At 36.3% G+C, this 24,618-nt stretch overlaps 1 protein-coding gene across 23 annotated transcripts in view; it reads right to left on the bottom strand.

The window, feature by feature from the left end:
* Window positions 1-24,618, bottom strand: part of CBLB (Cbl proto-oncogene B) — a 308,592-nt gene that overhangs the window by 36,207 nt on the left and 247,767 nt on the right. For 20 of the 23 annotated variants that reach the window (XM_084991427.1, XM_084991426.1, XM_084991434.1 and 17 more), the window contains 3 exons: window positions 21,405-21,590; window positions 16,175-16,540; window positions 7,511-7,605 (listed from right to left, as the gene is read on the bottom strand). In XM_084991427.1, coding sequence (XP_084847553.1) covers window positions 7,511-7,605; window positions 16,175-16,540; window positions 21,405-21,590 — 647 coding nt within the window. Of the gene's footprint in view, window positions 1-7,510; window positions 7,606-13,395; window positions 15,634-16,003; window positions 16,541-21,404; window positions 21,591-24,618 lie in introns of those variants that run through there. The other 3 variants (XR_014824886.1, XR_014824884.1, XR_014824885.1) reach the window with 2 other exon arrangements.

Here is a 24,618-nt window from a genome sequence, read left to right as displayed (position 1 = left end):
AATATGTTCATGGAGAAATAGAGGCTATATGGTAGATTATGCCTCCATGGGACAAAAAAGAGAGTGTAAGCAATGTAGTTCAGACTGCATATTTAAATAGAATCCAATGGCTCATGTTTCTAAGGCCACCTCATTATTTATGATCATAAATCAGTTTTATGGTCAATTACAAGTAACAAATTTGTCAGACAACTGGGATTGACGTTAATATCAGTTTTCATCTAGCTTTTAGTCAGAGAAAATGAAAGATTAGTGGAATTAGTGGCATTCCCCCACCCGGATTTTAGCCATCCTCCAAATGTCATTTGCCCACAAAGGATGAGACAGAGGTTATAATTCTATCTGAATTTAGAAATTATAATACTAAAATAAAAAGAAAAATAATGCCCATAGTATTTACTTTGAACCCATTCCACACACTATTTTTCTTTCTGTTGAGACTAATTTGAAATGATATACTTGCAGCCTTCAATTCTTTTCATCAATCTGTCAACAAGTAGGTTCTTAGGGACTCATCACAAAACATTAGAAAACCTATATTAGGATGGTTAAGCTGCTTTGCAGGAGATTTCAACAAAACTTCACTTATAAATCAAGAATATACAGAAAAAATAAAGTCTAAGTTTCAAATACTGAGTCTCATCAGTAGGTCGAAACCAAACGTTTGTACCATTTCTACATGCTACATTAATGAGAGAAGACCACCACAGCGATCAGAGTGAACAAACTGAAAAGGACTCATCCCACACCATCCCATATATATCCTGTCAATTGACAAAGGACAGCCATCTTCCATAACAGTGTGCCTGTCCATCTACCCAAGATAAACAAAAAGCAAAAAGAGTGTGTCATCTTGGCAAATCCCAAAAATATTTCAAGATACTAGAATGAAAGCTGGTTCAAAAATTCACAGAAGAGGAGTTCCCGTCGTTGCGCAGTGGTTAACAAATCCGGCGTTGCTGTGAGCTGTGGTGTAGGTTGCAGACACAGCTCGGATCCTGTGTTGCTGTGGCTCTGGCGTAGGCCGGTGGCTACAGCTCCAATTTGACCCCTAGCCTGGGAACCTCCATATGCCGAGGGAGCAGCCCAAGAAATAGCAAAAAGACAAAAAAAAAAAAAAAAAAAAAAAAAAAAAAATTCACAGAAGAACATCAGTTTTTAGTCACCATGGTTAAGAAAAGAGTAGCTCTTACATACACTTTGATCTTCCATTTCCTTATCTTTAAATCAATGATATTATTATTGGACATTAATAGGATTAATATAAAACTGAAGTGCCTATTGCCTCCTCGGGTGGCAACAACAGAAACATGCTTTCGGGCTCTTTTGCCATTAAACAGAGTCATGAAGCCCAGTATGCACCATGTCTAAGATGAAAAATTCTCATCAAGCTTATTACCTTTAAGCAACAATGTTTAATAGCTTGTTTTACTAGCTCCTATGGCTTAGTCCTTTTTTCTCTTTCTTTTACTCTCCAGTCAAAAACAGCAAAACAAAACACAAACTTCCCCACTCGCATGAATTTGACTTCTGTTTCAGTCAAATTGGTCTAGCTTTCTCCTTTTGCACCTATCTATAGACCATTTTGGCCAATATTTGAAGACAGCCACACTCACAGGCACCCACACAGCATGGATGTCAATGGTATCTGGAGTGTGGACCTCTTAGATACCTCACTGGAAGGAGGCAGTAGTTGAGGCTACATTTGCAAATCCACATTTCTAAGTTTATTTTCCCCAGCAATTTGTTATATAAAGGGAGATTTTGACAATCAATGATAGATAATGTTTAGTAAAATTTACTACACAGAAATGTTCTAAATAAGTTTTCTACAATATCAACATTTCAGGGGTAAGTGGTATAGTTTTTGTAAGGTGATATTTTAACATATGAGTTCCTATATTATTTTTTTAAATCTTATAGGATTATATTAATATATCTAAGAGACTAACCAATCTACTAAATTTGGGCACTGGCCATGTAGAAATGACTTCATCAGCTTTAGAACCTACTGAAATATTTACCTGAATATCAAGTTAAGGCTTAGATGGTATGCCCAACAGGCCTCTTAACATCACTAATTGGATGCATGGTGTAATAGGCATCTCGAACTCAAGAGATCTTAAAGTCTTAATCTTACTACCTCTGCCCCTTTCCCACACCTGCTCCCTCTCCAACCTCCCTCCCCCTTTGGTAAATGGCACCAACCCATTCACCTAGTTTCTTTAGCTAAAAACCTACATAAGTATCATCCTTGACTTATCATACCTTGTAGACATCCAGTTTATTAACAGGAACTGCTGGATCAAAATACAACCCAAAACAGACCCTATAATTCCATCTACATCACTCCAGTCAAAGCCCTGTCCATCTTACCGGTCCATCAAATCAGATGACTATTCTCACCCCTGGTCTCCCAGCTTCCCCTTCTGTTCTCCTAAAGACAATTCTCCATGTAGCCACCAGTGAAACTTTTTAAAAATGCAAACCATCATGTTACAACATTGATCAAAACCTTTCATTGGCTCCTAAAACTAACCAAACCAAAATTCTTATGCTGGCCTTAAAGGCAGTATACAGTTTAGCTCCTGTATACCTTATTCAGAACCAGCAGGCCCTTCTTGCTCTTCTCCAGATTGCTAAAAGGATTCACTTGCCTGTTTTGCACTTGAGTTCTGCCTAGCTTTTATGCTCTTCACCCAGACAACTAAAGGTTTGCTCCCTTCTTTCAGGTTTCTGTTCAATATGACCCTTTCCAATGGCCTCATGTAAAGTATAAACCTTGCTATCACTCTTGATCCCTTCCCCTGCTTTATTTTTCCTCCTAGCGCTTACCATTACCTGGTGATTTACTATAGTTACTTGTTTACTTTCTGTTCTTCCTAACTAGAGCACAGATTTCAGTGATGAGATTTGATCTTGTTCATTCTGAATCTCCAGTCAGTAAACACAACTGAATGAAAATAGGATAGCCAGGCAAAATTTGGATTCTCGAGTTCTCGAGCTTAAAATATCAGCTTTTTTTTTAAAAAAAATAACAATGATCACCACCACTTTCAACAACAAAAAACTCTTTTTATAAAAAATGGTCTTTTGATTCATCTGTATCAGAAAGCTTAAGATCAATATATCAAAAGTACAGAAGACCAATTTCTAAAAGACATGGAACAAGAAAAATATTCTAAAAAATGATTATTTCTCAGCATTCTAGAACATTATCTTACCTGGAAGTAATTATTCCATTATTAATCGCAATAATTCCTTTGCTTATTTGCCAACATTTTGTGTGAAATAACTATTTTTAACTGTGTCAGGTTTCATTTAGTTTAATTTTGAGAAATCAAATTATACCAAGATAAATATAATTTAGTAAATATTGACACTACAATGTGAAAATCATCAATAGATTTCTTTCATTATTCCCCTAAAATTGAAAGCATGTTTCAAGCTTTTATTTAAGAACTTATATTTATAGCTGAGTGTTAATCATCTTAAATAGAAACCATTTAAGAAAAAATAAGTAAATCTATACACACTAGTACAGTTTCAGCTTACTTTTATGACAAACTATTTTTTAAAAATAAATTCTAGGAGCTGTCTGGTGGCCTAGCAGTTAAGGATTCATCACTGTCACTGTTGTGGCTCAGGTTTGATCCCTGGGAGGTAGGAACTTCTGCACGCTGTGGGCATGGCCAAAAATAAATAAGTAAATTCTGTATTCTCCCAGGTCTCCAGGTAAATTATACAATAAAAGTGACATAATTGCTGGAATTCCCATTGTGGCTCAGTGGAAAAGAACCTGACTAGTATCTGTGAGGATATGGGTTCAATACCTGGCCCTGCTCAGTGGAGGTTAAGGATCTGGCGTTGCTGTGAGCTGTGATGTAGGTTGCAGACACAGCTCGGATCTGGTGTTGCTGCGGCATAGGCTGGCAGCTATAGCTCTGATTCGACCCCTAGCCTGGGGCTCCCACATGCCACAGGTGCTTCCCTAAAAAGCAAAGAAAATTAAAAAACAAAAAAACAAAAAACATAATTGCAAACACTGTTTTATATGAAAATAAACATTATCAAAGATCAGAGTAGCCTCTTCCATCAATTTAATGGGAAGCAGAATAACATCAAATAACTTAACAATTACACTTCAGTAAATATTTATAATAACATAGTAGAGATTTCAAGGTAAATATTAGCTTGACATTACTGAATTCAACATTTGGGGCTTTCAACATTTGTGAGAACTATCTATGTTTATGTTGGGTAGCAATTTGTTATTTGGGTTTGGCCTAAGTTTGAAACCTGCACGAAGACTCTAACATGGAAACATGTACTGAACATCTAACTTTCCAACTTCCCTATTTGAGTGGCATTTGGCTAATACCTCTCTTCTATGCCCCTCCAGAGCTGAGGATCTTCATTCTTAATGTACTCTGCTTATACACTCTAATGAAGCTAAAGGAGACAAAACAAAAAACAAAACAAAAAACCCAGAGCGGTAATCCCACTTATACTAGCTTTAGAAATGGGATGCAACCAACTATGAATGAACATTCAAGATGCTAAGTATTTTCCTGTGTAATTAACACTATAGATAAGTACCTCTTGAAATAACACACTGCACGGAACCTAAAAAACTGAAGCTCAAAGGATTTTAGAAATCATTTAAGATAAACAGATCCCTTCATTTATCAGATGGATGAGGTGAGGTCTAGAGAAGTTACCTTGTTCTATTTCTGAATATTCAATACTGGAGTCACATCTGAGACCAAGTCTGAATTTAATGTTCACATCATAATTCCATGCTGGTTTCATAATAAATACAGTTTAGCATAAATGATTAAGAAAAATACCTATTTGAATATTAAATGACAAAGGAGGGTGTGAAATTATCTCTACAATATAATCGAAATCATATTTAAAAAAAATCTAAAAAGAAAACGTCAAAATGTTAAAACTCTGGGCAGTGATATTTGGGGTATGTATTTGCTCGTATTTATTTGTTTAATTTTTTTCCTTTCTTTTAGATATTTTCTATGTTTTCTTCAGTGAACAACTGCTAGCTAAATGTCATAATAAAAAAATAAAATGGAGAGATATACATGCCATTAAATGCCAACACTTGTATTGTTACCTATGGTTAATTTGCAGCATGCAAAACCAAAAACTAATTTTCTGTTAAGGATGCATTGTCAAAATATTTCTCTGGTTAAGTAAAGCAACTGCATTGTTTCTCAGGAAAAAAATCAAGAGTAAATGGTGAGAAAGTATATCCATGTGCATATACAAACTGCAGTATTAGAAAATATGCATTTTACTATGAATTTCTTATTTTTTATAGGAAAAACAAGCACTTAATATTAAATATAAATGAAGCAAATTGTAACCTCTGCCTCTTATTCCACTAGCCAATATGAATTTAATAAACCGAATGTAAAAATTTTCATCTCTAATTACCAAGATTTCATTTACTTCATTTTCTGATGTTCTCTGAATTAGAGGTAATTGAGCTTGGATGTTTTAATTACATATACGTACATCCAGAGTTCATTTGGGGCTACAATATCATATGTTATTACTGAGGTAGAGCTTGTTACAGAAATATGTGCATTTGCTTTTAACTTCAATGTCTGCTACAAATCTGGCAGTTCCAAGAAAAGTGACCACTGGAGAATGGTCCATTTAGCTCAGTTTCCCACTGTCCTCTAAGTTATGTCAAATTTCACACTCTTGCTTTTTCTCATGCATACCCTTTCCCAGTTGTGCCCATCCTCCGTGACTCAGGAAATTTCCATCCTCTCTATAAAACATCCTTGACCTACAAAGTCTATAACAGCCTCTCCTCTAAGCTTATATAAAAACTAACAAGTTAGAAGTTCCCGTTGTGGCTCAGTGGTAACGAACCCAATTAGTATCCATGAGGACAGAGGTTCGATTCCTGGCCCCGCTCAGTAGGTTAAGGATCCTGTGTTGCTGTGAGCTGTGGGGTAGGTCACAGACGCAACTCGGATCCTGAGTTGTTATGGTTATGGGATAGGCCTGTAGCGGCAGGTCCCATTAGACCCCTAACCTGGGAAGTTCCATATGCCACAGGTGCGGCCCTAAAAAAAAAAACAAAAAATAAAAAACAAAAAAACCTAACAAGTATATTTATACAATTTAGTGCATAATGTTCTCTTGTGACTTCATGTATATTAACTTTATTTTAAAACTAGATTATAAATTTCTTGGGAGCTGGTATCTAGCTTCATGTTCTTTTGTGTTCAGTGACCAGCAGAGGAAGGAGTGAAGATGCTCTAAGATTTTTAGTTAGAAGCAAGGATCTTAGCGGATAATAAAATCTACCAAGCCACCAGGTATTCTCAGTTGTAATCACTAAATAGCAAACATAATAAAGTGTAAAGGAGAATCAGAAATTATGAGCAAATGTTTCAGCCATCAAAACTTTATAATCTTTTTAATGTGGAGAGGCACTTTAATCCTAGCAAACAGCAGAGCAAAGTACACAATTAAATGTGTTGAAAACAGACTCCAGGAGGAAAAATGAGAATAAGTCGTAATACCATTACTATGACTAAAAGTCACAGAAGTTTTCATAAACAGAGCCTGAGACATAGATCTTTAGAATAAAGACTGAAAAGCTGGTGAATAGGAGAGAAGAGCATGGGAAGACTTACAAATCCAGAGGGGAAAAAATCAAGATTAGAGCGCAAGCATTAGCAATTACTGAAGAGCATTTTAGATGGGTAAAATTTTGTGGATCTCACTAACAGCTTAAGAGTACAGAATTAATTTAGAAGAAAAGAAAGAACAATGCTGGGTTTTGAGTAGGGGAGTGATCTGGGGAAAGAAGAATTTAAATTAAATCACCTACCTCAACAAAATATATTGGAGGAACAACAAGCAGCCTGATTTAATATAAAGAAATAGGAATCAAGAGACACCTTGGTTAACTCATTTTTCTAGCTTTAAAATTCACTAGTATTCTGAGATCCATATCACATGATCAGGTATAAGGCTCTTTCTGTTCTCTGGATATGAGGCAAAAGCAGGGCAATGAGGAAGATTAACTGAAAATGAAAAAATCTTTAAAAGAACAATCAATGGGACTCAGTGGCTGAGTGGATTTGAGAAAACTGGATGAACCAAAGATCATTTTATAATGTCCAAGTGGGTAGGTGGGATAAATGTTGTACCTCCGAGGAAGAGAGGTGCATTGGGAAGGAGAACTCACTGTGCTGCTCGAGCCTCTGCATGGCTACAGGGAAGGTTTTGCTTCCTCTCTGTTGCTTTGTGCCTAATGTCAGAGTGTAGCTGAGTCTCATAAATGCTACAGTTATCAGTGAAGAATCAGAAAGGACCTTGATTTCTGGTACATTAATTTATAAATCCAGCTGGATTATTTTTATGGATGCATTTCTATTCACCCTGTCCTTTCTATTGAGAACATCAAATGACTATTTATGACATCTTTACACATGGGCAAATGATCTCCAAATTCAGTGTAACTCACTTGATGCTGGGGAGAAGGGCGGCAGCTGGAGGGGGAGGAGAGAGCCGGGGAGGAACATCATATTCTTCACTTCCCAGGTGACCATTGGAAAACACCTGAAAGGCAACGTAAAGGTTAGTTTAGGATTTAACTTCTGGAGGCTCTTAAAACAGTAACAGCTCCTAGGCAATCTGGAATTTTGAAAAGAATATAAAAGTTCAGTTTATCTCAACAAGTGAAACATCATAGAACCTACTTAAGAGTCAGGGGCACCTCTGACTCTTATTCACCAAAGTAGCACCAAGTTACATGAAAAAATAAAAATAAAATACAACATGATTCTTAAACATACTGGGAGGAAACGGTGTAATTTCTATAAATCAGATAGAGATAGCTAGATAAATAGTAAAAGTTCCCAAACATGAGCAGTTTTTATGGAAAAGTTAGCATTCTCTGTAAGGAGTCAATAGAGAAAAAAGCAGCACTGGTACAATTCTTATTTCAATTCCTCCAAAATAAAAGTTTTCTAAATTATATCTCTCTGGAGTTAACAGAACATTTCTAAACGTCTCGATAAAACAGTACAAGAGTAGATTGAGGAATGCCTTTGTTTCAAGGCCAAAGCTTCAGCACTGCTGGAAACTAGAAACCTGGTCTGGCTTTCAAAGAGCAGGAAATCTCAGAAGTAATTTTCAGTTTGTGACCAACACAAACCAAAACTGTTGCCTTGCTCATAAGGTACCACAGAGAGGCAGCATTTAATTATTTAGAATTCAGAAATTCTGATTTCCAGGTTGCTCAGTTTCATTACAGGAACTGTCTGAACAACTGCGCTTTATTAAGCCAACAACCTGAAATTAAAGCAACTTAAAAGAAAAAAAGAACTTTGCAAAGACACAAAGAAAAGATTCACAAGAAAAATTTAAACATATTTTAAGATCTTTTAAGGAATCACTAGGGTTTCATCATGAAGCTCCTTCCCAAAATCTTATTAGTTCATATTTTAAAGATGTGGGCTGATCTGGGGTAAAAAGGATGTGATGTAACCTTAATACTCCTAGATAACCCAATGTAGTCATTGACCTACAATGTCTCCCGCCAACCCAACCCCTCATTGTTCTTAAAGGATGTGGAAGCTTAAGGGTAGACAAGTGAAATGGCTAAATTCTCTATCACCTTAAGAAAAAGAACGTGTTTAAAGAATCCACTGGAGAGAGATCAATGTTTTCAATTCAAAGTTACACAATATAAATATTATAGCATTGAGGTTTCACTCTAAAAATAAGTCCTGTGCTATAGTTCTAATTTCTCATTAGGTTTCAAAACACTAGAAATACACTAAGACAAAAATATAACTTTAATTTTAATATAGGTTTCTGACTATGGACCAAGAAATAGAATAAGGCAGATTTTTTTGAATTTTATTGAAGAGAAATTTCTAAATAGATATTAATTATTGTAAAGTTCAGTGAAAATCTTCAACATAAAAAAATCCCTTTTAGCCAAAAAATACATATATCAAACCACAAATGCTCATTGTGATAATGGGCATATCAAGTCATCCTTAATTGGAGTCCTGTGCAATTGTCAGAATGGAACAGTGTAAGATTTCTGCAACAAAATCTCCTTGATGTTTTAGCAATAAATACATTTAAAATTCATTCTGGAGAATGTAAGATGGGTTTATATACAATTATTTGTTTTATTAGGGACAAGTAACTATTGTACTATTGATACCTAGGAAAATTTTAGCAATTATAAAATAAATAGAAGATATGGGAATGATAGTTTCTGTTGTATTAGTTCTATATGAGTTTCTTTTAGGACAAAGACTGATTTCCTCATTTTATAGGACATTCCTTCAATGCTTAACACACAGTTAAGCTCCAATGGATACTAACTGCTGATTGGCTTAGACTATATACATGTGCAAACAGTAAAGGACCTAAATAAGGACCTAAATACATAGGTACTAAAGTGACATTCATATTTCTGTTTATCTAAAGTGACTGGACGATGAGATTTGGTATTACTTCATTTTGAACTCGATGTTCTCACCAGCAGTTTCATTAGACTTAAAATTATTTTACCTGCCACTACCTGAGGGCGTGCAGTAAGTCACAACTTTTTGAGCTAAAAATAAACAAGTTTAGTTCTCTGCAAATCTGAAAAGACTACTTGCAAAGAAGATAAAACAGAATTCCTCAAATGTACAGGTTGACAGTCTGAACTGTGGCAGTTCACACTGAAATCTCACTGACTCAAGCCTTGAACTCTCGACTAAGGAACATCTTTTTCTTCTGTCTCACTAGCTCACTGTCCCAATTTGCCACAATTCCACTGGAAATGCTACAAATTTAAACATTCTGATACTATGACTCCTCTGCCAAAAGAAGCTTTACAAGTTCATTTTTTGATTACCAAATTAAAGACAATAGTACAGAGTATAAGACACCCCATAATTGCTTTTGGTTTACACTGCCATAGTTTTGCCTACTGTGCTTACTCTCTCTGTATGCCTTAGTCTGCCCAGAATTGACTTCCTTCACTGTGCTTACCTTTCTACCTCCAAGCTATTCTTTCTTGTCATGTCTACAACACCACCACCTACTTATCTTTCTGAGTGGCCCTCCTGAGTGAAGCTTTCTGTATTCTTCCTTTTAGCCCGTATCACAATTAGAATGTTTTTCCCCCTTGAGGATCCCACATTATATTTTCTAGATGCTTCTCCTATGCCTCACCCCTTAGTTAATTGTATACGTGTCTCCTTCTCAGAAGACTGTGCTTGATTCATTTGGTATTCACTACACTGTCTTGAACATCCTCCTCATTTAACTTAAAGAGGTTGAAGGAATAAGAATATATGAAGGGGAATTTAGATTTGCAGAGAAGTATAATCTGAGTTATCACATAATTTATTACAAACTCTAGGTTTTCCTGGATTAATATTTTTTTCTACATGCCTCAAGATAGCATTCCATCTTAATTTTGAAGTTTGGAATGTTTTCTTATGATTCAGATATTGTCTAAAGACTAAGGGACCCTTGATATGCAGGAAAAGCAAATACTATGGTGGTAATCTTAGCACAATTAAGAAAAACCTTTTTAAGGTATAGAACCTCAAATACAACCCCTTTTCCTTATCCCATACATGTAAAGCCACACATATTCTATAACAGAAATATCACTATAATTTATCCTTTACAACATTAGATTAGAAATGAAACCAATGTCCATGGAGGACTTGTTTTTTGAATGACAGCCCTTGAGGTTCATAGATAAGTTTAAGGTCATTCATATAAACATGTGCCTCTACACCAAAATAGCAAAAGCCACAATCTCAAAAAGAGGAATCATTTCATATATTTATTTAGCAACATCTTCAACAGATTATTGTACACAGGGTCATTTTGGAAAAATGTCACTTGAAGTAACATGATAAGTCAAAGATAGTTTTTATCATCTAAGGAACAGCAGCATTCTTAATCTTTCAAGAGGAACAAATATAGTTGGACCCGGTGTTAGTATCTAATGAGATCTATCTCAAGTTTCCAACATTTTAGCACAGATAATTTCATCTCAGATAATTAAAACCAACCAACAATAAATATCTAGCCAATAAAATATTAAACAACAGGTTTATAATGTGGCTGGGATTTCAGAGAATAAAAACAGTCCTATAGCAAAGAAATCTCTTACCAATAAAATAAAACAAGATAAATAAACCTAGTAAGTCTTAGCTTGCAGGTTCATGTTTAAAGCAAAGATTATCTTAGCTAATAATTATGCCAGGAGGGAGGAAGAAAAGAAAAGGAAAGAAATGAAAGTCACAGAAAATTCTTACACTTTATTTTAACTATGAAAGAGTGGGCCTTTCTCCTTAGAGCTCTCTACAATTAGCAAACAGAATAATTAGAATTTAATTTATTCTTGCCTCCTTTACCATTTATTTAGTGACGAAGCAAACAGAGCCAATGGTTCTAATGGATGCTGGGAACTGGCACACTGACAGAGGACACTGGATGCGGGCAGGGACATCCTCACTCCATGCACAGAGTGCTTGGTTTTAGGACTTCCATTTGTACACTTAATTTTATTTTAAACTTTGAACACTCACCTGAGTTTTCTGATTTGAAAATGGGAATAAAATGGGAAGACAATGTTTAATTTGAAACATTTCCTTAATGAAAACCAGTCTAAGTCATAGTTGTTACTATTTGACATAGAAAATATGTTTGCTTACATTTGGAGAGACTGATAGGTTATGTGAATGAAGCCCTCAAATATCTAAATCCCAATAATTTTTTTTGGGGGGGGGGCACACCCACAGCATGTGTAAGTTCTAGGCTAGGGGTTGAACCAGAGCTCGAGCTGCCAGCCTACGCCACAGCCACAGCAACACAGGGAACAGAGCCACATCTGTGACCTACACCACAGCTCACAGCAATGCCAGATCCTTAACCCACTGAGCAAGGCCAGGGATCGAACCCGCATCCTTGTGGATACTAGTCATATTCATTTCTGCTGAGCCATGACAGGAACTCCTGAATCCCTATAAAATTTTTAAGGCTGAACACTAGGTGTGGAGGGTGAGAAAACACTGTAACATTTACCATTTTCATTAACATGTGAGTCTTTTTATAGTCAAAATCATTTCTCCTTCCTCTCATCCTCTCTCTGTTGTCATACCCTCTTATTGTGAATATATAAAAATATGATCTACCTTTAGGAAATAACTATCTCACTAAAAATGGTAAAAAATCCTATTTTAAACAAGAAAATTACATTCCACCTTTGGCTGAAGATGAATGCTGGAAAAATACATACAAACACTGACACTACTCCTTGTGAATCATGGACGTCCCTTCAAGCCCTTTCTAGCCCGGCCCCAGACTGATTTAGCTACACATCTGCAAGTACTCTCTACACGCAAGAATCTCCTGATGGCCAGGATAACCAGAATCCCAGTGTTTTCTCTCCTATCATATTTAACAAAATGTTTTTGTAGAAGAGGAGGTGGAAGCCTACCTCCACCCCCACCATACGTACACTCTTTTGCCTCTGTCATCAACTTAAGCATTGTAATAACTCAGCAACCCAGCTACTGAGTATTCATGAGGACCTATGCTAAATAAAAGGAGGTGGTGGGAGAAAGAGATAATTATTTTGGTTTTAAGTTTTTCAAAAAGGACAACAATTCTGAATGAAAATGTCAACTGCTACAACGTATACTGAGACTCCATATCTAGTTTGATTTTATTCCAGAACCCAGGGATATGGCAATTTAGATATTTGGAGGGTAACTATTCTCCTAGAAACTGGGTACTACTGTTATTTCATTTCATAAGGTAAAAGAAATACATGGCTTTGGAGGCAAAGATGTCATAAGCAGCTCGCACCTAAAAAGCCAGTAAATTCTAGAGCAGGAAGAAAAATTCCAGAGTTTGGATCTTCAGTTGTGTTAAAATGCAGCTATCAGGTTGTCCCTCATCATCTTCACTCCTGCCTAAAGGAGCTGAACAACAGTTCTTCTTCTACAAAAACATTTTGTTAAATACGATAGGAAAGAAAACACTGGGATTCTGGTTATCCTGGCATCAGGAGATCCTTGCATGTAGAGAGTACTTGCAGATATGTAGTTAAATCAGTCTGGACTGAGGAACTACAAAGATGTAGAGTGAGAAACAAACTCCAACTCTGGATCACTCAGAAGGTGAGAACTACAGGGTCCTAGATGGACTCAGTCTTCCATCAGTTGAAGCCTAAGTCTCCCAACACTAAAATGAGAAGCGGATTCTGGCTTTTTCTACTTTATGTAAGTTGTGATATACGCTACGCTCTACTGAAGTGGGACTATTTTTCCTTCATGAAGATAATAAAAGAGGAGAAAAGAAGAAGACAGGGTCTGTTTTTTTAGTATTTAATTCTTTAACCACATGTAAGTCCTTTATAATACTCCTTAGAAGTCGAACAAATAGACCAAAATGAGAAATCTCAGAAGTCTAATTTTGGTTAAAACATTGTCTAGTTGTAACATAAAATTGGCTTTGGGAATGTAGGCACTGTAATGTTAATACATGCAACATGTGAGATTAAACCTTAAAGAATTTCAATGAGGATTATTCAGCTAGAACTAAAGAAGATTAAAATTCAGCTTTCAATAACAGGTAAATTTTACACTTTATTCAGTGGTCTCTGGTATACTAATATATATCAATGATCAGGACATGAAAGTTCACACAGAAAACATTTAAAGGAATCTTCAGGAATTCCCGTTGTGGTGCAGTGGTTAACGAATCCGACTACGAACCATGAGGTTGCGGGTTCAATCCCTGGCCTTGCTCAGTGGGTTAAGGATCCGGTGTTGCTGTGAGCTGTGGTATAGGTTGCAGACGCGGCTTGGATCCCGTGTTGCTGTGATTCTGGCTCCGATTGGACCCCTAGCCTGGGAACCTCCATATGCTGTGGGAGCAGCCCTAGAAAAGGCAAAAAGTCAAAAAAAAAAAAAGATAAATAAATAAAAAATAAATAAAGGAATCTTCATAACTGAAGTCACTACTAATATTTCATACCTATAACCTAAGAAATTATAACACCAATTTAAAAAACAGAAACCATCCATATAAATATTAATAGCCTGTGTTCCAGGGCTTAGAATGGCAGGTTTACATTAGTGCCAAGACTGCATAACATTATCTAAAAGAACCCTAAAACAAAGAGGTCTTCAATGAATTGGCCAAGGTAATTATTTTAAGTATTTCTGAAGTCCATTCAGGAAATAAATTGTAATATGTTGCTAAGATATAATCTTTCATGTCAGAACTCATTCCAACACTCCTCTCAAGATAAGTGTGATCACATATGAATGAAAAGTAATAGAAGTTTAAAGAGAAAAATAAATCACTTTTAAAAAAAGGCAGGTCCTTCCAATCAAGATTCTAGGTTATAGAGACATGCTTTTGAGGATGATAAGCCCTCCATTTTCAGAGAATATTATAAAAATGCTTTTATAAGTGCTTTCTCTTCCATCTACATCACATGTACATGACCTTGGAGAAAACCTTTACAGATCTTCATACCAGGTACCAAGATGAGTCACTAACAGAGTTACGGCAAACCACTGCTACTCTTTCCTTTTGTTTTGAATGCCAGAGTAGACAGTTTTGACTCCTGCTCTCCTGGCTACCCTAGAATAGAACTAATAATTAAATATTATACAAAGTTTTCCTTCACAATTGTGCGTGCACACACACAGGAATTTAGTACATGTCACGATTCTTTGTTCCTTGATTAACTCACCAATTGCAAACCATTCTTTTGAAAGAACAGACTACTCCCCTAAAATAACAACTTAAGATCAAAAGAGATGGGAATGCTTTAATATTACAGTCTTCAAAAGAGGCAAAGCTTCCCTCAGCTGAGGGAAGATGGTGACAATCTGATCTCAGAGTCAAAATATCACGGAAGCAAATACCAGGAAACATCAGAGGACAGCTCTGCCAAGGGCCTATCTAAAGCTTTAAACTCAGTGGTTTCTGCTGCTGCCCCTCTGGCTCCCTGTATGCTTAAATTCTTTCCCGTACATGTAAATGACAGTGGTGGTATCCTTTAGGTTAGAATGCAACATGTGTAAGAGTCTCTTCGGATTTATGCAGAAAGAGCTTGCTTAATTAACAATGAACTGCACTTGGTGTTTTTATGTGAGAAGTTCATTTTACCTGGCTGCCTAGGATGTCTTGTCCCTGGCAACAATGATTCCAATGTCCGATAGATAATATGCTCTAATTATACAACTATACAACTTCTTTTCAAATTAGATACAACTAGAAGAGTTTAAAAGAAAAAAAAAAAAAAACAGTGCTGATTCTCCCACCGACAACTTAGTAATATGAAAAATTTTGGCAGATGAAATGACGGAACATGAACTCAATCTACAGCAAACTGTCTAGTGTCTTCATATTAAAATTAAATCATCCCTTAGAACCTTCTTCCTGACTCTTTTTTTTTTTTGGCCTTTTCTAGGGCTGCTTCCCGTGGTATATGGAGGTTCCCAGGCTAGGGGTCTAATTGGAGCTATAGCCACCGGCCTACACCAGAGCCACAGCAATGCGGGATCCGAGCTGTGTCTGCAACCTACACCACAGCTCACAGCAATGCCGGATCCTTAACCCATTGAACAAGGCCACGGATCGAACCCGCAACCTCATGGTTCCTGGTAGGATTTGTTAACCACTGCGCCACGACGGGAACTCCTTGACATCTTTTAAGTTCAAGTTTTAATGAGCTTCTGATTAAAACTTGCAGATAATTGAAGACCTGCAGAGAAGTGCCACACTAGGTAAGAAAGCACTGCTCAAACATTTATACGACCTACTATCAGGAGACTATGAAAAGAGGAGTTCCTACTGTGGCTCAGCAGTAACAAATCCAACTAGTATCCATGAGAATATGGGTTTGATCCCTGGCCTCGCTCAGTGGATTAGGGATCTGGCATTGCTGTGAGCTGTGGTATACATCACAGACATGGCTCAGATCCTGTGTTGCTATGGCTGTGGTGTAGGCCGGTACCTACAGCTCTGATTCAGCCCCTAGCCTGGGAACGTCAACATACTGCAGGTGCAGCCCTAAAAAAAACCCAGAAGACTATGAGAAGACTGTTTAGTTTCTGCTTTGCATACTTCTTACCTTGGCTCCTTCTAAAGGCAAATCGTGGCGTCTGTGCTTCCGCATGAGCACTGGGTCAGAGCCCATCCTACTGTGCCTTCCATTGACACTGGAACTCGCCGTGATTCCAGGCTTTGGAGAGCCATCCCCTAGGAGGCGACAGCTCACTGACTGATTAGTCCCAAACACATCCCTAGGGCACCAGGCTTCAAGAGGCATGGGCTGGTCTCTGGAAGGCACGCTTTCCACTGGATGAAAGTGACGACTCAGTCTGTTGTCAGGTGGGATTGGGGGAGGTCTCTCAGGAGGAGGGGGAGGAGGGTCTCTTAAGGGAGGTGGTGGTGCCGGGAGTGGTTTATCTTGTTTCCTCACCATGCAAGGAGAAGACTAAAGAGACACAAGAGGAAAAAAAAAATTAAGATGTTACATGTGCTGAAATGACTTCCAGACTAGTACAGTATTACTTTTGTTTTCCAAGCCATGATAATGAGTTTTATTAGACTCCCATGCCAAATTTTAATGAGTTTCTTTTATCACTAATTAATGAAAGTTTTAACAATCCCTACGAATAAAAGTCCAGGACCAGATGGCTTCACAGATGAATTCTAACAAACATACAAAGAGGAACCTATTCCCATTCCTCCTTAAATTTTTTCAAAAGGATGAAGAAGGAACACTCCCAAAGATATTCTATGAGCCACCACCACCCTAAATCTAAAACGAGACAAAGATAACACCAAAAAAGAAAACTACAGGCCAATATCTTTAATGAATATAGACGCAAAATTTCTCAACAAAATCTTAGCCAACCAAATCCAACAACATATAAAAAAGATCATACACCACAACCAGGTGGGATTCATCCCAGGTGCACAAGGATGGTTCAACATACACAAATCAATCAACGTCATAAAAAGTCAAAAACCATATGATCATCTCAATAGATGCAGAAAAAGCATTTGACAAAGTCCAATATCCATTCATGATCAAAACTCTCACCAAAGTGGGTATAGAGGGAACATTCCTTAACATAATCAAAGCCATTTATGACAAACCCACAGCAAATATAATACTCAATGGAGAAAAGCTGAAAGCCTTCCTGCTAAAATCTGGAACAAGACAAGGATGCCCACTCTCACCACTGCTATTCAACATAGTATTGGAAGTCCTAGCCACAGCAGTTAGACAAACAAAAGAAATAAAAGGCATCCAAATAGGAAGAGAAGAGAAAAAAACTGTCACTATATGCAGATGACATGATGCTATGTAGAGAAAACCCTAAGGACTCAACCCAAAACTTCTTGAACTGAACAACAAATTCAGCAAAGGAGCAGGATATAAGATTAACATTCAGAAATAAGTTGCATTTCTGTACACTAAAAATGAAATATTAGAAAAGGAACACAGAAAGACAATACCTTTCAAAATTGCACCCCAAAAAATCAAATGCCTTGGAATACACCTGACCAAGGAGGTAAAGGTCTTATACGCCAAGAACTGTAAAACACTAATCAAGGAAAGTAAGGAAGATGTAAAGAAATGGAAATATATTCTATGTTCCTGGATTGGAAAAATTAATATTGTAAAAATGGCCATACTACCCAAAGCAATCTACAGATTCAATGCAATCCCCAGCAAATTACCCATGACATTTTTCACAGAACTAGAACAATCCAAACATTTATATGGAATCACAAAAGACCCAGAATTGCCAGAGCAATCCTGAGGAACAAAAACCAAGCAGGAGGCATCACTCTCCCAGACTTCAGGCACTGTTACAAAGCCACAGTCATCAAGACCATGCGGTACTGGTACCGAAACAGACATAGAGACCAATGGAACCAAATAGAGAACCCGGAAATAAACCCAGACACCTATGGTCAATTAATCTTTGACAAAGGAGGTAAGAACATAAAATGGGAAAAAGACTGTCCTTTCAGCAAGCATTGCTGGGAAATGTGGACAGCTGCAGGCAAATCAACGTAACTAGACCACACCCTCACACCATGCACCAAAGTGAACTCAAAATGGCTGAAAGACTTAAATGTAAGATTAAGACACCACCAAACTCCTGGAAGAGAACATAGGCAAAACATTCTCGGACATCAACCTTAGGAATATTTTCTCAGGTCAGTCTCTCAAAGCAGCAGATATAAGAGCAAAAATAAACCAGTGGGACCTAATCAAACTGACAAGCTTTGGCACAGCAAAGGAAACCAAAAAGAAGACAAAAAGACAACGTACAGAATGGGAAAAAAACAGTTTCAAACAATGCAACTGACAAGGACTTAATCTCTCGAATAGACAAGCAACTTATACAACTCAACTGCAAAAAAGCCAACAACCCAATTGAAAAATGGGCAAAAGACCTGAATAGATGTTTCTCCGAAGAAGATACATAAATGGCCAACAGGCACATGAAAAAATGCTCAACATCCCTGATTATGAGAGAAATACAAATCAAAACTACCATGAGATACCACCTCACACCAGTCAGAATGGCCATCATTAAGAAGTCCACAAATAAAAAATGCTGGAGGGGGCGTGGAGAAAAGGGAACCCTCCTACACTGTTGGTGGCAATGCACGCTGGTACAACCATTATGGAGAACAGTACGGAGATACCTTAGAAATCTATACATAGAACTACCATATGACCCAGCAACCCCACTCTTGGGCATACATCTGGACAAAACTTGCCTTGAAAAAGACATGCACCCACATGTTCATTGCAGCTCTATTCACAATAGCTAAGACATGGAAACAACCCAAATGTCCAATGACAGATGAAAGGATTAGGAAGATGTGGTATATATACACAATGGAATACTACTCCGCCATAGAATAGAACAAAATAATGCCATTTGCAGCAACAAGGATGGAACTAGAGACTCTCATACTGAGTGAAGTTAGTCAGAAAAAGAAAGACAAATACCATATGATATCGCTTATATCTGGCATCTAATATTAAGGTACAAATGAACCTTTCCACAGAAAAGAATCGCATGGACTTGGAGAATAGACTTGTGGTTGCCAAGCGGGAGGGGATGGAGTGGGATGGATTAGGAACTCAAGGTTAATAGATGCAGACTATTGCCTTTGGAATGGATTAGCAATGAGATCCTGCTGTGTAGCACTGGGAACTATGTCTAGTTACTTAGATGTACCATGATAATGTATGGAAATATAATGTGTACATGTATGTGCAACTGGATCGCCATGCTGTACAGTAGGAAAAAAAATTGTATTGGGGAAATAACTGTAAAAAAATAATAATAAAAAATAATTTATTGAAAGTGATATTATCGGGAATATATACAGATTAATTTAAGGATCAACCAAGTAAAAATGTCATCTACATTGTTCACCTGTGAGCTGACTAGAACCTTATGAGAATATTCGGTAAAAAAAAAAAAAATGGTGAGAGATAAATTTAAGAAATACTAAATAATAGAAAGGGTATTCAGTTAGAATTCGACATATTAGATATACACTAATGATAGTAATATGGCAAAATTAACTTGATGACCACGTAATTTTAATATGATTTTGCACATCTGAGGGATAATGTAATAACATGTACTGTTACTTCAGTATACATTTGTAAATTTTGAAAAAGTAATTTTAATTATAGGATTAATAATAATTACATCAAAATCTGAAAGCAGCTGTTTACTTTTAATATCTAAATAACCAATGTAATTAGTATATAATAAGCTATATATGATTACTATATATTATTCCATTGTATTATGTATAGTTATAAGAATTGTGTAAGTATTTCTGTTGTTCATTTTCAAAGACTTAAAAATTTATACAACTTTTCAATGGCAACTGTAGGTGTGAAGTCAACTGCTCTTACTAATAAAAATTTAAAAATAAAAAATTAATAAAAACTCACGTATCTCATTAGGATTTCTTTGTAGAAAATGAATGCTTAAAACTCAAATGTTAGGACTATAAAGACTATAGGAAAGAGTAGCAGAATATCACAATTAGATGGTGATTCTGACTGGGTGACATTAAAATAATCAGTCATTATTTTATTCACATGTTCTATGATTTAGGAGAGACAGCAGAAATTGTCAATGTTGCTTTACTTTTGCAAAGAGCAACTTGTGCAACATCTTGGGAAGACTGAAAGTGTTGGTTTTATTATTTTCCGGTTCACCACTGCAATAGAGGACAACTGCTGACGGTGAATGTGCTCTGGCTCTTTATCAGTTATTACCAGAATAGTGAAAAAATCACAAATAATAGAGCAGCATTATTAAGAGACCTCACTTGAATACTATAGATCCTTAAAAAAAAAAAAAATTAGTCTGATTCTCACGTTGAAATACGAAGGCTACACACCTAAACTGAAACTATGTGACTTTGACAGGTCTTATTTTCATTTATATAGTTTATCTGATGAACATTTGTGCTTTTGTTGTTAGAAAATATTAGAGAAAAAAGGAATCTTGGTGTTTGTGTAATTCTAAGTGACATCCTTAATTGTTTTAACATGACCTTAAAATCAAGTTAACCGTAATGTAGAAAAGTCCAATACTACTAAAATACTGTGCTTCCAACTAGTTTTAGTCTATAAAGCATATTACCAAATGGGGTTAATGTTTAAAATCTTACAGCTAATAAAGCAAAATATTCCCTTATCAGATTTGAAAAAAAAAATCTGCACAGAAGTAAAATAAACTGTGGGCTTAGATTTACAGATAGAATTATGTCTTTAATATTAAACAGTAATATAATTACTTTGCAAATACTGTAATTCTTTGTAATTAATTCCTTCAGGTATAAAATGTACATATAATTCCCTCTTCTGAGTCACCTTGAAACATGGGTGATAATTTATCACATCTTAAGCCCTTATGCAAATATACTCCCATAATATTTTTCTTGTCAAGACACTATGAAAATAAGTATAAAATATCATTTAATAAGAGCATGCAATTTATTTTAATACATATAATGACCTTTTAAATCCATCTTACAGAATAACTATACTTACTATGCTGTTTATTTTAGCAAAATCAGGGGGCTGTTGCAGACATGTGCTCCCTCTGAATAATTATGTAACTTTTATACTAATAAAGCAAGGAAGAGAATAGCAGACTCATGATAAACAAAATGAGAGACCCATCAAAGTGGTTCAGAAACAAGTGCATAAGAAATGTGAGTAATGAAATTTTAAAAACCTGAGCAACCCATCATCATCACTATTATCTGTGTTTCTAATAAAATTAATTTACCTTTGGTGAACCAGTTGGGCTGCCACAGGGAGACCGAACTATGCCTTTCTGAATCAGATCCAGGCGAGGAGGCACGGGTGGCAGGCTTAGATGTGGGATCTGGAGGGGGTCTGGATGTGGCTTTCTTCTCTGCGCAAGGGGAGAGGATCCTGGGGATGTGACCGGGGAATTCTGCCTGTCAGTGCACTAGGAGATAGAAAGAGAATGATGCTGTTTATTTGATGTGCAGAGTATATACCTTTCAGTTCTTCAGACACTTGATTTTGAGAACGTATCTGCCATTGACCACCTGTTAAAATAAACTCACTTAGTTTGCTCTGATTAATAGATCGAAAGAACTCATATGGTCCCTCAAGGGCAATATTATGTAAAGAATAAATGGATTAGTTTCTGCTACATATTGCAGAAAGGGCCTGGGAAAAAGGAGCAGCAACAGTGTATTTTAAAAACATCAAATGCAGGCAACTCTTCTAGAAACCTGCCTACATTTTATGAGGAAACCAGAAACACCCAATGCAGTAATGCACATTGCTCTTCATTATCTATACTAGAGAATTTTTTAAGGTCTTTGGTTTATAGTACATTCTAGAAATTAAAAATCATTTTGTTCCACATAAAACTGTGCCTCCAGCACATAATCTACTCTCCTATGAACTGTTTAAACCAGAGTTTTTAAAAAATTGTGTATTTAAAATAAACAGTTTTAAGCCCAAATATTTTCCACCAAGCCTTTATATGGAAAATAAATCTTCAGAGTTCCTGTGGTGGCTCAGCGGAAAGAAGCTGACCAGCATCTGTGAGGATGCAGGTTCGATCCCTGACCTCGCTTAGTGGGTTAAGGGTCCAGCGTTGCCATGAGCTTTGGTGTAGGTCGCAGATGAGGCTTGGATCTGCGTTGCTGTGGCTGTGGTACAGGCTGGCAGCTACAGCTCGGATTTAACCTGTAGCCTGGGAACCTCCATAGGCCCTGGGTGTGGCCCTAAAAAGACAAAAAAAAAAAAGGATAAAAAAAAAATCTTCTAGTTAATCGTTCTTTAAAAGCAATAATATCTAGGAAAATCTGTACTTCTAAAAAAACTGATGTATTTCTAACCTACTACAGGGTTTCTATATCGTCTAGTAGATAAAATAGCACCAAAAAGCCATTAACAAGTACTTTGATTTGTACATATATATGTAACCCTATTTTGAAAATATGTATGTGTGTGTGTTTGACAAAACCTGATTCCTATTTGATATAAAAGCTATCCTAATGAACCAGATTAGCCTCACTAGGATAAACAATATTCTGTTCTGAAATATCAGGCACTTTCCCTTTCAAGGCTAAGTTACTAGCTCTTTGGAAATCTGGGCTTAATTTTTATTCCTACTGTATTAATCTAGCATTCTTTGATAGTCATGTTTCCTAATGCTAGTATTTATAAAGAGTTTTGAGCTTATTTTTAAGCCATTTTCTCCCTAACATTATTCACCTTTAGAAGAGTAGTCAATGTTAACTAACAATTTGATTTCAACTCAGGCAATAGAAATATTTAGCCACACCGTTCTTAATTGAGACTTAATAATAAATTTGCACTCATATCCACACTTAGTTACAACAGGTAAAGTTGTTGTTGTTGTTTTTTTTTTTTTTCCTAGCTTACTAATAAAATTAGGGTTTGTTTGATGTTTTCCTCATGATTAGACTAGTATTATGGGTTTTTGAAAGGAAGGCCATGTTGCGAAGTTAACACCTGAACCACATCACATTAAGGGTTCATACTATCAATATGATCCATCACTGTTGATGTTAACCTTGATTACCTGGCAAATGTGTTGTCTGTAGGCTTCCACACTACAAAGTTACTTTCTTTTGTACCCCTTTTTCTTACTGTACTCTTTGCGAGGACATTACTATGTGCAGCCCACATTAAAGGAGTCGGGACTTATGGTCCCGCTGGTATAAAGACTTTAATAATAAATTTGAGCCACTAAGCAGAAGCCTCTAAACCATACCTCAGATAAACCTGAATATTGCCACACTGCTGAAGTGTCAATTCTTTGTGTCAGTAGATGACAAATACCTTAAAATAGGTCAATATATTTAGATACACTCGCATGTATGTTTTAAGAAACTTTTTTTTTAATTAATGTCATGATTCTTTTTTTATATCTCTTACCTTGTGATAAGGCAAAAAAAAAGTCAATTGTTTCTTAAATGAAGGAGAAAAAGAAACTTTTTAGTCATGTTGATTTTAATGCAGCCATTCTTTTTTGGGGATGATAATATAATTTAAAAAAATTTATTTATTTTTATTATAGTTGACTTACAATGTCCTGTCAATTTCTGCTGTAAAGTGACCCAGTTATACATATTGCATCATAGTGTTGCATCACAGTGATCAGATATAGTTCCTTGTGCTGTACAGCAGAATCTCATTGTTTATCCTGTTGTTCTTAATAACAGTTTTATCCCAAAAGTTATGGCGCCTCACATGAATCTGAACCTCGTGGAATAACAGCAATCCAAAATGATCACAGACATGACAGAAAAAAAGTGCTGATGTCAATGCATCACAGTATTACAGCAATTCACATCAGGAAAGTCACAGGATATCTCATCTAATTCTCCACAGTTCCCATTAAGGATAAATTACATTCTCTGAGAACTAGCAAAACTGTTAACCTGGTAAAAATGCTTTGTTAATCTGGTTATTATCATTTATAAAACAAGACTCAAGAAGTAAAGCTATCCACACTATTCCTATCCTAAATAATTTTTACATATAGATACCAGAGAATACACAGATGTCTTTCAGCTACTTGCAGAGAAATTTTTCAGTGCTAGGTGCATTCACTGCAAAGGCTGCTGAACAAAATTTATGCTCCTCCAAGCACTTTGCTTCCACAACTATCTTTCTGCTTCCCTAATTACTTGGAACAGGAAGAAGAATTCTGACAGAGCCAATTAGATCAATCACCATCATCATTAGAACTTGACCTCTGCCTTAATTACTAATATTTAAGCAGTTACCAAATTCCTAGTATGTTTAAATAATGAAATGGACTTGATTTGAAATGGGCACATTGTTAAGATATTAAAAGGATATACCGAAAATCCTCTGGACAGAGACCCAAACCGCTATGGGTGGTGCAACAGTAACTGAACATGTAAATACCTCCAGATAAGCCCTCTCCACAGCTTTGTGAATGTAATTTGAAGCAGACCTTGCTT

The sequence above is a fragment of the Sus scrofa genome, chromosome 13, assembly GCF_054392235.1.
Source record: "Sus scrofa isolate SSC_HxYL_T2T_F1_AM1 chromosome 13, Sscrofa_HxYL_maternal_Yorkshire_Landrace_v2.0, whole genome shotgun sequence".
Taxonomy (NCBI): Eukaryota; Metazoa; Chordata; class Mammalia; order Artiodactyla; family Suidae; genus Sus; species Sus scrofa.
This window is presented reverse-complemented; position numbering and strand designations above follow the sequence as displayed.